The 14,444-nt window shown below is 41.0% G+C and overlaps 1 protein-coding gene across 5 annotated transcripts in view; it reads right to left on the bottom strand.

Annotated features, from left to right (window-relative positions):
- TRIM44 (tripartite motif containing 44) overlaps window positions 1-14,444 on the bottom strand; it is a 113,784-nt gene that overhangs the window by 80,679 nt on the left and 18,661 nt on the right. For all 5 annotated transcript variants that reach the window (XM_061381141.1, XM_061381140.1, XM_061381142.1 and 2 more), the window contains exon 2: window positions 13,498-13,575. In XM_061381141.1, the coding sequence (XP_061237125.1) occupies window positions 13,498-13,575 (78 nt within the window). The remainder of the gene's footprint in view (window positions 1-13,497; window positions 13,576-14,444) is intronic.

Here is a 14,444-nt window from a genome sequence, read left to right as displayed (position 1 = left end):
ATTGTTTAGAAAGTGGGAGGTAGGAACTGACCCTGAAAGTTTCAGGAGCAACTAAACAGAAATTATACTATTTTTAAACCTCTTAGACTTAAATATACAAAGAAAGTCTATTTTATCTGTTGAAGATGAAAGCAATTTCAAAACAAGACCCACCCATCACCTCCATTCTGGTTCTCTACCCAAACATCTTTCCTGCAAAGACATGCATGGCTATCTGCATACCATAGAGACCACCAAACCAACACAACCCGAGCTACCAGGAATCCTCAGGAAAGGACACTGAGATGCAGGGCTCATGTTTTCTGGGCCTTCTTTGCTACAGAGGGTCAGAATGGTAAAGCTGGTGGAGTCTGTGGGGATAGAGACAGCTTTTAGTGTTGACCCTGCTAACTCTGTGCTTCTGAAGCTCAGAAAGGGTAAGTTTTTTCATTTGTAAAATAGGGCTAGTAATATGGCTCTCATAGACATTTCTGTGACGTTTATACGAAATAATACATGGGAAGAACTTAGTACTTTCTGGGAACCCAGACGTATCAGCAGAACTGTTCTGCTGGCCCAGGTAACAGTAACTGTGATCATTTAGGGGCTTCCTGCATAGCTCAAATGGTAAAGAATCCCCTTGCAATGTCAGAGACCTGCATTCAATCCCTGGGTTGGGAAGATCCCCTGGAAAAGGGCATGGAACCCACTCCTGTATTCTTGCCTGGAGAATCCCATGGACAGAGGAGCCTGGTGGCAACATTTATCGTGGGTTTTTCCTTTGGTACCCACTGAGCTCTCACAGATACACAGCTCCAGTCTGTTCTCCCAGAGAAAGAGAGCCCACACCCTTGGGAGTAGATTCTAATTTCCCAAAGGAACCCGGGAAGGACTTCCTCACAGACCCTAAGCACTGAAGAGGACGGAGTCAAGCCAGAGGTTCCTTGCCTCAGTTTCAGGAGATGGTCAAATTGTCACGGAGCCTTTTCTAGTTTGATAAGATTAGATACAATCTACTTCCATGACATAGACGCAAAGCACAGAAAGCACAGGAAGGACAGGTCATACTCCGTTCCTCAGCACCTACACAGTCTGAAGGAAGAGTCAGCTCCTCAACGTCACAGCTTGCCTCTATCATATTTGCTCTCTTTGGCTGACTGAAACCCTACTACACCTCCTCAAGGAGCTAACAATCTGCTAACCTAAGAACCACAGGCCCTGTTAAATAACTACAGTTTCGAAAATTCTTTTCGGGCCGCCAAAAGCCATGAAACAAATCTTCCTCCATTATTTCTTATCTGCCTCTCAAAAGTTTCTGTTTTCAGGGTACTCATTAATAAAAAGATAGTTATGATTAGTCTCAGTTCAGTTCAGTCAGTCAGTCGTGTCCAGCTCTTTGGACCCTATGGACTGTAGCATGCCAGGCCTCCCTGTTCATCACCAACTGAGTTTACTCAAACATCACCAATGGAGTTTATTCAAACTCATGTCCATTGAGTCCGTGATGTCATCCAACCATCTCATCCTCTGTCGTCCCCTTCTCCTCTTGCCCTCAATCTTTCCCAACATCAGGGTCTTTTCAAATGAGTCAGCTCTTTACATCAGGTGGCCAAAGTATTAGAGTTTCAGCTTCAACATCAGTCCTTCCAATGAACATTCAGGATTAATTGCCTTTAGGATCGACTGGTTGGATCTCTTTGCAGTCCAAGGGACTCTCAAGAGTCTTCTCCAACACCACAGTTCAAAAGCATCAACTGTTTGGCACTCAGCTTTCTTCACAGTCCAACTCTCACATCCATACATGACCACAGGAAAAACCATAGCCTTGACTAGACGGACCTTTGTTGGCAAAGCAATGTCTCTGCTTTTGAATATGCTATCTAGGTTGGTCATAACTTTCCTTCCAAGGAGTAAGCATCTTTTTATTTCATGGCTGCAGTCACCATCTGCAGTGATTTTGGAGCCCCCCAAAATAAAGTCTGCCACTGTTTCCACTGTTTCTCCAACATTTTGCCAAAAAGCGATGGGACCGCATGCCATGATCTTTGTTTTCTGAATGTTGAGCTTTAAGCCAACTTTTTCCCTCTCCTCTTTCACTTTGATCAAGAGGCTCTTTAGTTCTTCTTTGCTTTCTGCCATAAGGGTGGTGTCATCTGCATATCTGAGGTTATTGATATTTCTCCCAGCAATCTTGATTCCAGCTTGTGCTTCTTCCAGCCCAGGGTTTCTCATGATGTACTCTGCATGTAAGTTAAATAAACATGGTGACAATATACAGCCTTGATGTACTCCTTTTCCTATTTGGAACCAGTCTGTTGTCCCATGTCCCATTCTAACTGCTGCTTCTTGACCTGCATACAGATTTCTCAAGAAGCAGGTCAGGTGGTCTGGTATTCCCTTCTCTTTCAGAATTTTCCACAGTTTATTGTGATCCACACAGTCAAGGGCTTTGGCATAGTCAATAAAGCAGAAATAAATGTTTTCCTGGAACTTGGTTTTTTGATGTTCCAGTAAATGCTGGCAATTTGATTTCTGGTTGCTCTGCCTTTTCTAAAACCAGCTTGAACATCTGGAAGTTCATGGTTCATGTATTGCTGAAGCCTGGCTTGGAGAATTTTGAGCATTACTTTACTAGCATGTGAGATGAGTGCAATTGTGCAGTAGTTTGAGCATTCTTTGGCACTGCCTTTTTTTGGGATTGGAATGAAAACTGACCTTTTCCAGTCCTTTGGGCACTGCCGAGTTTTCCAAATTTGCTGGCATATTGAGTGCAGCACTTTCACAGCATCATATTTTAGGATTTGAAAGAGCTCAACTGGAATTCCATCACCTCCACTAGCTTTGTTCGTAGTGATGCTTTTTAAGGCCCACTTGACTTCACATTCCAGGATGTCTGGCTCTAGGTCAGTGATCACACCATTGTGATTATCTGGGTCATGAAGATCTTTTTTGTACAGTTCTTCTGTGTATGCTTGCCATCTCTTCTTAATATCCTCTGCTTCTGTTAGGTCCATACCATTTCTGTCCTTTATTGAGCCCATCTTTGCATGAAATATTCCCTTGGTATCTCTAATTTTCTTGAAGAGATCTCTAGTCTTTCCCATTCTATTGTTTTCCTCTATTTCTTTGCACTGATCACTGAGGAAGGCTTTCTTATCTCTCCTTGCTATTCTTTGGAACTCTGCATTCAAATGGGTATATCTTTCCTTTTCTCCTTTGCTTTTTGTTTCTCTTCTTTTCACAGCTATTTGTAAGGCCTCCTCAGACAGCCATTTTGCTTTGTTGCATTTCTTTTTCTTGGGGATGGTCTTGCTCCCTGTCTCCTGTACAATGTCACAAACACCCTCTTCCAAAAACACAAGAGAAGACTCTACACATGGACATCACCAGATGGTCAACACCGAAATCAGAATGATTATATTCCTTGCAGCCAAAGATGGAAAAGCTCTATACAGTGCAAAAACAAGACCGGCAGCTAACTGTGGCTCAGATCCTGAACTCCTTATTGCCAAATTCAGAGTTAAATTGAAGAAAGTAGGGAAAACCACTAGACCATTCAGATGTGACCTAAATCGAATCCTTAATGATTATAAAGTAGAAGTGAGAAATAGATTTAAGGGATTAGATCTGATAGACAGAGTTCCTGATGAACTATGATTAGTTTCACTTTATAATTAAACTGAAGGTCAGTCAAATCAAATGAGGGAGGTAATTAAGTTCCAGTGCTTGAATAAAATCATCCTGTTCCAATGTCTGTGCTCTTTTGCCATAAAAGTAAAGGAAAGCATGGCATAGTTGATTTAACTTTTCCCCTAAAAGTCTGAACAAACTCAGACTGTATTTGTATACTATTCCCAACCCATCTTCTATAAGTAAAAAGTTAATGCTGCTGCCGCTGCTGCTGCTAAGTCTCTTCAGTCGTGTCCGACTCTGTTTGACCCCAAAGTCAGCAGCCCACCAGGCTCTGCCGTTCCTGGGATTCTCCAGGCAAGAACACTGGAGTGGGTTGCCATTTCCTTCTCCAATGCATGAAAGTGAAAACCTCCTATAATTAATACTAATTCTGTATAGCAATCACACAAAGGCAATTGATTGCCATCCCGAGCCCTTGGACAAGTCATTAAACCTCTTACATATTTGCTTCTTCAATTGTAAAATGGAGATTATAATGTGTATGTAATCAGATTGACTTGGGAATTAAGGTGATATCATAGAATCTGTTTCACCTACTAAAGAAGTAAAACAAAAGCCATTCAACCATGGGATGGTCATCAGCTAGATCGTGGGGTTGAATGGCAGTTCTCCACATAACTACAGAGACTCAGAGACTTGATGGATTTTGCCCTTTGCCTAAATGCAAGTCTCAACCAGGGGAGAGGCCAGTTTTCAAATTTTACATTCAAGTATACATACAAGCATCTATGGGGCTTCCTCACTGGCTCAGCAGTAAAGAATCTGCCTGCAATGCCGGAGATGCAGGTTCGATCCCTGGGTGAACTAAAAGGAAAAGGGGAGGGAGGGGGACAGGAAAGGAAGAGGCCCTTAAATAAAACTCTGGGTGGTTTTTTATCACTATTATCACAGTGAAGTTTTATATCTAGATACCCAGGCTCCTAAATTAAATGTCAAATACAATCCTGCACTGGAAACGTGAAGTGTGGCTGCTGTGGGGGAGTCATGACAGCTCCATTGCCTGCTTCTCGTTGGCCACGTGCCTTTTAAGCTCTGGCAGAGAGTATATTATCAAGGGTCCTGTCAGTGCAGAGGAGCTGGAGCAGTGGGGAGAAGGACATCACGAAGTGTTAATTTTATTAAGCCATTTAAAGCTCAATCCCTTTGATTTCCAACAATGCTCCAGCCCACCAGGCGGCTCAGAGACCACGTCCACCTAGTTTTAAAATGCCTGGAGTCGATTTGTACGGTGCTTCAGTTAGGAGCTCGGGTGCTCCATGAGAAAGAGAACAGTCAAAAGGTAAAGCAGAAGGGGAAGGGGAAGTAGGAAGGGAACCAGTATGTCAGTGGTATTTACTTTAAAGTGGGGTATATTTCCTAGTATGTCTCAAATGCCACACTTGATTTCTTTTGTGGCTCTTAATTTCCCTATTTTTATTTTAATTTGGCACCAGATAGTTATGCTAACTAGAGTTTGCTTCATAACAATAAACATAATTGCTTCTGTGCATTGATTTCTTATTTCTACTGGAAATCTATGGACAAACAGTCGCATACTCTCCAGGCAGATATGTTTGCCTCGACTTGAATGGGCAATAGACACGGAGTCAACAACCAGCAAGGTCGCCCTGCAAAGCCCAGAGTCAGCCAGCCAGGCAACAACACCTAGGGGTCTCAACTCAATTTATTTAACTCAATTTATTTGCATGTCATTATCACTCCAAGAGGTAGCAATGGCCCTTTGAAACCTGCAATCTGTAAGTGTCACTAATCCCGGGAAGTGTTAATTGCTATAAGTGCAGAATCCAGTTAGTTATAGAACAGGTGGCTTATTTTTCTCCACCAGTATCAGAAGGTCTCCTAAACTCTTGGAGGGGTTGAGGGAGGAATCTACACCCACCATGAACCCTTGCCTTTCTGCTGGAAAGGTTCTCAGACTAGGAGACAGCTAACAGCAGCCACCATTTACAGGATGTTGTCCTGTGCGTTTTAAATGTATTACCTCATTTAATTTTCCTAACAACCCTATGAAGTATGTACTATTATCCTCTATTTTGCAGTTGAAAAAAACAAAACAAAAAAACCCCCTGAGAAATGGGGAGGTTAAACACAGGATCTGCTCAAGACTGCAGTTATCAGGGCATCTGTCCCAGGGAGCTTTTAGTAACTATAAAGTGCTGCCTCCCCTAACAGAGGCTAACGTTAGACCTCTGACCTTCACTCCTGCTGGAAGAGGAAAGGGGAAAGAAAAAGACTATTCACCGATGACATTTCAAGGGAAGGGCTGAAAAAAAAGTGACTCAGACAATAATCTCTCAACAGCTTTACTGAGATAGAATTCACATGTCATATAATTCAGTGCTTTTTAGTACATTCACAGAATTGTGTGATCATTACCACAATCAATTTTAGAACATTAGCAATCACTGTCTCCCCATTCCTCCATCTCCCTCAGCCCCAAGCAACAAGTCTATTTTTCTTCTCTAAAAATGTGCCTATTCTGGACATTTCATATAAATGGAATCATGCAATCGTGCAATATTTGGCCTTTTGTGAATGACTTTCACTCCACATGTTTCCAAGGATTATCCTTGTTGCAGCATATGTCAGGACTTGATTTCTTTTTACTGCCAAATAGTACTCCACTGTATGGATACACCACATTTCACTCACCCATGCATTGGTTGGGTTGTTTTCACATTCTGGACAGTGTGAATAATGTTGCTATGAACACTGGTGTGCAGTTTTGGTGTGGATGTATGTTTTCATCTCTCTGGGGTTTATATCCTAGAATGGAATTGCTGGATAACACAGCAACTCTTAAGTTTAAACTTTTGAGTAATTGCCAGATCATTTTCCAAAGTGACTATACCATTTTATATCCCCCTAGAAAGCTCAGTTGGTGAAGAATCCACCTGCAATGCAGGAGACTCTCGTTCGACTCCTGGGTCGGGAAGATCCACTGGAGAAGGGATAGGCTACCCACTCCAGTATTCTTGGGCTTCCTTTGTGGCTCAGCTGGTAAAGAATCTGCCTGCAATGCGGAAGGACCTGGGTTCCATCCCTGGGTTGGGAAGAGCCCCTGGAGAAGGGAAAGGCTACCCACTCCAGTATTCTGGCCTGGAGAATTCCATGGACTGTATAGTCCATGGGGTCGCAAAGAGTCGGACACAACTGAGCGACTTTCACTTTCAAGAAAGTTATGAGGATTCTAATTTTTCCACATCCTTGTCAAATGGACAAAACTTCTCTTTATTGGAAAACTACAGAGCTGTAGTCCTAAAAGCTGTCAACTTTCTCTCACTCTGCTGTAACTGCCTGGGTGACCTTGGACAAGAACCTTTATTCCCCTGGCACCTCAGTGTTCTCATCTACAGAGTGGAGGGACTGGAGCCGATGGCCTTGGACATCCCACTGTGCTCTGCATTTATTCATTCAGTCCCATGATGGGAGACACCCTGACAGTGGTGAGACAGATAATGCGAAACAGGTAGCTTGGAGCTGACTACACAACTGTGTATCTGACTTTGCACTAACTCAGTTTCCATTGTGCCTGAATAATCTTAGACTGTGACTATCATGCTTGCGTCAAAAAAACAAATAAACTCACAGAATCTGCTTACACTATTAGGGAGAAAACAGAAATGCCTTATTAGGTAAAGTTTCCATTTGGCAATAAAGGCAGACTGGCATTCAGGACTTGAGCTTTTGAAACTGGGGTTCAAAGACAGAAGTGAATTCAAACGATAAAATATATGTATTTATAAGGAATAATGTCAGGAGATAAAAGCAGGATACAAACTATGTATGTATGTGTGTGTGTATACAGTGATATAGTTTTACATATATATAAACACACACACACAAATAATTCTAACAGGTATATATACCATTGTCTCTTGAACAGTGCTGTGGGCAACCCTCTGCTGAAGTTGGGCTGAAGGTCCCTGTCTGGTTCAGAGTCAGCCCTCCACATACGGGATCCCTCCATACCCGCCGTTCTGGGTTCTGTGTGCACAAATCCAACCAACTGCAGACTGTATAGAACTATAGTATTTACTACTGAAAAAAAATCCTTAAATAAGTGGAACCTCGCAGTTCGAATCATGTTGTTCAGAGGTCAATTGTATATAGAATAATAGGACTATTCTGTCTAAAAGGCCAAGCACCACAATATTAACCAGCTTTTTCACTGGTATGTTTCAAAGTTGACGGTATGCATCAGGCTGCATACTAGAAAAGCAGAACTGTGAACTACCAAATTAGATGTTCTGAGTGAGGCTCAAGAATCCTCAATTTTAGAAAAAAGTACTGAAAGCTTACAAACCACTGCAGGCAGCAGCAGATTGGCAGGCTTTTCCCCTTTTTCATTATAGTTGTCTGTACTTTCCATATTTTTCTACGAAGAACATGTATTACTTTTATAACTGGCGGATGAAAAAAGGGGAAACTGTTTTGTTTTTTTAAAGGCAGGGAGTTGGTGAAAGATGGCAAAGAGCTTGCTTCTCTTTTTTTCACTGCCCCAGTGTCTACATGTGATGAAAAGAGGTCACATTTGCTTCTGGGTCATTTCTATGCCTCAGAGCCCAGACTGGACCTGAGAAAGCACTGGTATGTTTCCTAAAAGAAGGGTGAGAGGGAAAGAAGGTAAAAGAAGGGTGTGAGGGAAAAATAGTGAAGAGTCATATTGCTAGACAGGCTACGTGTATAAATATCAACTCATCCATGGTGTCAACAATAGTATGAGGTATGTAACATGAAACAGGATGAATCTGAAGTTAATTTTAAGCTCTATTCCCATCACTTACTAGCTAGCTACTTAACGCCTCTGAGTCTTAGATTGCATATCCATAAAACAGAGCAGATAATAATATTTCTTTTCATATGGTTGTTGTAATAGATAATGCATATCTATTATTATAGGGTTTCCCAGGTGGCTCAGTGGTAAAAGAATCCACCTACCAATGCAGGAGACATGGGTTCAATTCCTGGGTCTGGAAGCTCTTCTGGAGAAGGGAATGGCAACCCAGACCAGTATTCTTGCCTGGAAAATCCCATGGTTGTGGAGCCTGGTAGGCTATAGTTCATGGGGTCATAAACAGCTGGACATGACTGAGCATGCACAAGAAGAAGAAAATCTATTACTATGTGCCAGGTACCATGCTCGTAGGGCTTGAGGATACAGAGATAAAAATTCATGTCTTCCAAGATTACTATTTACAATTTTTTTATTTAAAGTGAAGAACTAGGTCAATAATTCTAATAACCCTCCAACCAAAGAAACACTTTTGAATGAACCAATTTAATAACTGGGGCATCTTAATTATTTGCTTCAGATGGTTGATTAAATACTGCCTCATTGAATACTTCTATCTGTGGCAGGACAAGGACTGGCACAAGGCCTGGCTTGACCCAGGTGATAACAAGACACTAAGAATTCAAGTTCGGTTTGGCTTCTATCCACTACCATTTGTACATGCAAAACCTATCATTTTAACAATAGTCTGATTAGCACTGGTATGAAGGTCTGGGGTATGTTCTATGTCAATGACATCAGCTATTAAAAAGTACCATAAAGTCCTCTTTCAATTATAAAATGCTCTGTAAATGCTAAATAAAACAAGAAAACAATCCTCAGTTCTATTTAATTTCATGTTGCTAGATAATTCTTTGGTTTTACACTTCAGTAAGAATACCTTTAGAGATCAGAGAAAAAAGGAAAAGAACCTGATTGTATTCTAAACAGTTTTAGTATGATTAGATCCCATGTTTAATCCCACTCCAGTCAGAGAGAACAATGTGAGCCACTTGGCTCGAGTTTAAGATGCTTTTTTGAGGATAACTTCTGAACAAATTAGTATAAATTCTAGATACACAAACATGGTTTAACTGTTTGTTTCAAGCACACCAGCTCTAAGAAGCAGTCAGTGGTGCATCTTCTATGGAAAGAAAAGTAATCAATGTATAATGGAGAAAATGGCTATCATTAACTGCATGATGAGAGGTTGGTTACACTGATCTTAGCATGTTATACTTTTGATTCAATGCTTTCTGGGAGACTGAGCAGAGGGAAGGAAAGGAAGGGAATCGATGTGTTTTTTAAGTCTCAGGTTTCCCCTGGGTAAACTATGAAAGATGATTACACAGTCACTACAAAGGAAAGCTGTGAAGAACTCATGTGCTTTAAATTTCCTAAAAATCCAGCCTGGACACACACACACATACAAACCCCTAATTAACTACATCTTTTAGTTTCCCTAAAGTCTAGAATAAATATAAGAAATCTAGAGACCAAAATCCTGCTTTGTGCAACAGATGTTTCTGAAAAGTTTGGCTGCAAAAAAATGTTTGCAAACTGGATCATGTCAAATACATGAGGATTACTTAATAGACCACTTTCAATTAAACATAATAAAGATTGCTATTAAAAATAATTTCTTTCCACTGTACACAAGTTCTGGATCCCTGGAGGTCTGTCCCCTTTAAAACTAGGCTCACCCCAGCAACACGCAGACACACAACCTCATGTGGACCTGTGCCTTATTTACCAACCGTCACCGGTGCTCTTTCCCATCCTCAGGCTCAATCCTAGTAGCTGGAATTTGATATCTCTTGCTGTTCCTCTGGTCTTGGAACTCAGCCCACTCCTAGACCATGACGCTTTGATCATCCTCCTCATTCCTGACCAGAACTCCTTTCCCTTTATTTGGCTTTGTTGCTTCCCTGTTGGACATAACTGTTTAAAGGAACCCTGTCCTCTCAGGGAGCCTGGGCTGATGACTCAGCTCACCTCCCTTCCCCTCTCTTACTCCTCTGCTGCCTCAGCTCAGTTTGTTTTCTAAGCCTGGACTTTTACGTATTTCATTTTTTTAAAGGTTGAAATCATTTGGACTTATTTACAAGGGCTCTTCTGGCTATTTGCAGAAAAGAATGAGAAAAACCAAAACACAAGAGGGCAGGAAAATAACAAAGATCCAACACAGTTTCTAGTCCCCCCAGACTCACTGAATCAGAAACTCTGGGATGGGTCCAGTATGCTATATTTTAATAAGTCCTCCAAGTGATTTTCATGCACACTAAAGTTTAAGAACCATTGCTCTGAAGAAAAGAGGGTATATGACGAATATTTTGGACAAAATGAGGCATCTCATTTAGAAGTCTATATTACTGACACTGAAGAATGTTTTAGACATTCTGTGTCTTAAGCTACAGCTATGGTATAATTTTTGTAAAATATCCTAGAAACGTTTATTTCCATATGAAAAAAGGTCTAGAAGGTTACATAGCAAAATGTTAACAGTGGTTAACTTGAGGGAAATTCATTTTAATTTCCTTTATGAATATTTATATTTTTAATCTATAAGCATATATTATTTTATAATTTTTTTTTTAAAAAAGGTTAATCTAGGCATCTTCCACTTCTCTCTGGAAAAACTGAGATGTAAAAATTAACTCAGTCCCCAGCAGACTTCAGTGTCCGGACTAATCAAGTTTTGTGAGGCTTTAGGGAATTCCTGAGGAAGTGAGGCAGAGAGAGTGCTCAGTGCTCCATGACTCAATCAGTGCTTCTACGTAAAGCTGCTACACCCGGAAATGACAGGTCCCAAAGCCTGAGAGATTCTGCCCTTCTTAAATAGGCCAACATAAGAAAGGGGTGGTAGGGTTAGGAAGGAAGACAGAACAGACTAAAAATGCACGAATTCTTTTGGAAGACACCAGTTTATTTCTGGGAAAATTTTCTTTGTTGCAGAAATTATGTATTTAAGTGTCCCATTTTTCATCCCCTCTTTGTAATCTGACAGTCATTCTGCAATGACATTGGTCCTTCTTCGAGCTGGCTCCAGGTAAAAAATGGCACACACATATGCTGGACAAGAAAGGGGCTTGACAATAAAACAGACTGGTGGAAAATCACCCAGGATGAGACAAAGAGAAGATGAAAGAAAGGTGCGTGTGTATAAATATCCTCACGATCAAGCAAGGTCCTAACAAATATCCTTTAGCTTATGATGCACTGTGGGAAAATCCTGAGGCTTGCATGGGTTGCTCGCAGGGGACTACTCAGTCCTTCCACGTCTGGCAAGTTTCCCGTCAGATGCACTATATGCATTCATAAAGGATCCCAAAGCACTTCACCTGTATTGTCCTCAGGCACAGGAGCCACTCAGTGCAATCGGTACACATCCTCCTGCTCTTCACTGCCTCTAAGCATGTGGGTGTGGCAGAAAGAGGAAATACATGTTTCCTTCAGGATAGCTGTTGTCCCAGAAATCAGAGAAACTTGGTTAAAGAAAAAAAAGCTTTCTGCTATCTTTAATAATTAATTGGTTCACTTTCACTAAAGGAAAACTACTTTAATGTAAGTAGTTTTGAGGGGGTCTTTCTACTTTGAGCTACCAAAATTGACAAAAGTTACTCCTTTTTTTTTTTTGGTATCAAGATGCTCTGGAACCCTAGCTACACCAGAAGGCAAGAGGTGTTACTGATGTCCCAAGAACTTTCAATGCTGTATAAAACGAAAATTATTTTGTAGATGGGTAACTGCAGCCACCTTTTGAAGAGCCTGTCGTTGTCTGTGGCTCTGGCTCATACAGTGTTTCCCAATAGAAAATGGAAGCATAATGTGATTATATAGGAGAACAGAGATGAAACCCAGTGTTTGCAGCATAATAAAAAAGAAAACAAACACTGGAATCAGATTTTGAATCTCAGCTCTAAATTACACTCTACTTGGAGCTAATGGCCCTCTCTCTCTGAACCTCAGTGTTCTTATCAATAAAATGGGAATAAAAGCTAATGTACAAGGTTACTGCAATGATCACAAGTGTGTAAGAGGAGAACGAGAATGAAGCATTGGTGCTTCATGGCACAGTTTCAGTTTGGGATGACGGATAAAGCTCTAGAGATGGAGAGTGGTGATGCTGCATGGCAAAGTGAATGTACTTAAGGTCATGGAACTGAACACACCAAAATGGTTAAAGTGGTCAATTTCATTTTGTATATTTTACCACAATTTTTAAAAAAGGTATGTAAAGATCCTAGCACAGTGCCTGGCTCTTAGCAGGTGCTCAGGAAATGCTAGTCTAATTCCTCTTATAAAATTTTTTAATTAAAAAAATGACAATACACAAAGTCAAATAAAATCATGCTCCTTTCTCTCTTAAATTGTGAGAGGCTCTGACTCTCAGGCAAAGCCAGCTGGCACCAGTACCGGGAGCACCACAGCGAGCGTCTGGGTAGGAGAAGGGAGGCTGCATGAATCATAATCCCTCAGGCATGTTCAGTTCCCCGTCCACCCCCAAACCCTGGTATGGCACCTCCCAGAACACCAATCCTAGAGCACCCCCAACATCTCGCAAAGAAAGCTGGGAAGCTTAAACCATTTCCCAGACCAGACTCCAGGTCATGAGGACAAAGGCATTCACTGTGGCAGCTGGCTCCTGTAAGCGGGAGGGTGACAAGACGCTAGTACTGAACACCAACTGCATAGGCCTGAGCTTATTCCAGTCCCCAGCATTAAGCTGATTGTATCTCTGATGCCTGTGGCTGGATTTAATGGACACAGGGACCAGTAATCTCAAAGGCCCAGTAAAGGAAGATTAAAATGCACTTGTCTGCAGTTCAGAGAAAACAATTAATGATTATGTGTTGTAAGTCATAAAACAGAGAAGGGGAAAAATAGATGACTTATCTCTAGGCACATTAGAACACTGCTTTTGATGGGCAGGCTTAATTAATCTTGATGCAATGTTCAGACAGACTGTCATTAACATCCCTCGAATTTAGCCCAAGGAGAATGAAATACTTGGGGTACCAATATCCAATTAAATCCAAAACAATACTTACTTTAGGGTCTGAGCTCTTGAACTTTAACCTTTCCACCAACTCTATCATAGCCGCCTTCAGTCCGCCTGAGTCTTTGCTCTAGAAGAAAGGAAAGTCAGGGGTCATTAGACAGCACTTTGTTACTCTCTAGAACACAAACAGTATTTCCCGGGACAATGAAACGGAAGGCATTTTTCTCCCTTCCTATCAGCAAGAAGACTAAACAACTAAGGAAAGCTGTGTTGCCCCTTTTCCTCTTCTCTATGGACAAAGACGGTTGGGACATAAATTGCCCAGTGACCTGAGAGAACAATTGGAATGAAAATTAAACACAATTTGTATAGGGTGACTCACTGCTTCATCTCAGGGCTCAACTGTGCCATTATTCACTGAGGGCCAAAGCTTTGCAAGAGATTTCTATCCAAGATGTCTATTTTATGACCAAGTGATTTTGATTTTAAACTTCTAGATCACAAATATAGATGTATGCAATACTAATTATTCTTACAAAAATAAAAACAAACAAAAAAAATGTCCCAAGATTTAACTGGAAATGGCATTTCAGGGCGCTGGTTGAACACAGGTATTTGAGTCAGACATAAAACGTTTCAAATCTGGGGTCTACGTTAACTAGTTAACTAACCTCAGGCAGGTTACTGACTGTCAAAACCTCCTCCCTTTTCAACAAAATGAAGATTATAACAAGGGTTATTTTGAAGCTTAATTGAAATGGTGTTTGTAAAGGCATGAGCATAATATGTGGCACATTGAGGGCTCAATCAATGTCCCCTATTATTACTATTGTTGTTACTGCATTATAATGATTTAGACTAGCACAGTCCAATAGAAATATAAGGCAAAAATGCAAGGCACATATATAAGTTTCCAAGTAGTCAAAAAAACAAAAGGAAATTACTTTGAATACATTTTACTTAACTCAGTATACCCACAATATTGTCACCGCAACA

This window comes from Bos javanicus, chromosome 15 (genome assembly GCF_032452875.1).
Source record: "Bos javanicus breed banteng chromosome 15, ARS-OSU_banteng_1.0, whole genome shotgun sequence".
Classification (NCBI taxonomy): domain Eukaryota; kingdom Metazoa; phylum Chordata; class Mammalia; order Artiodactyla; family Bovidae; genus Bos; species Bos javanicus.
This window is presented reverse-complemented; position numbering and strand designations above follow the sequence as displayed.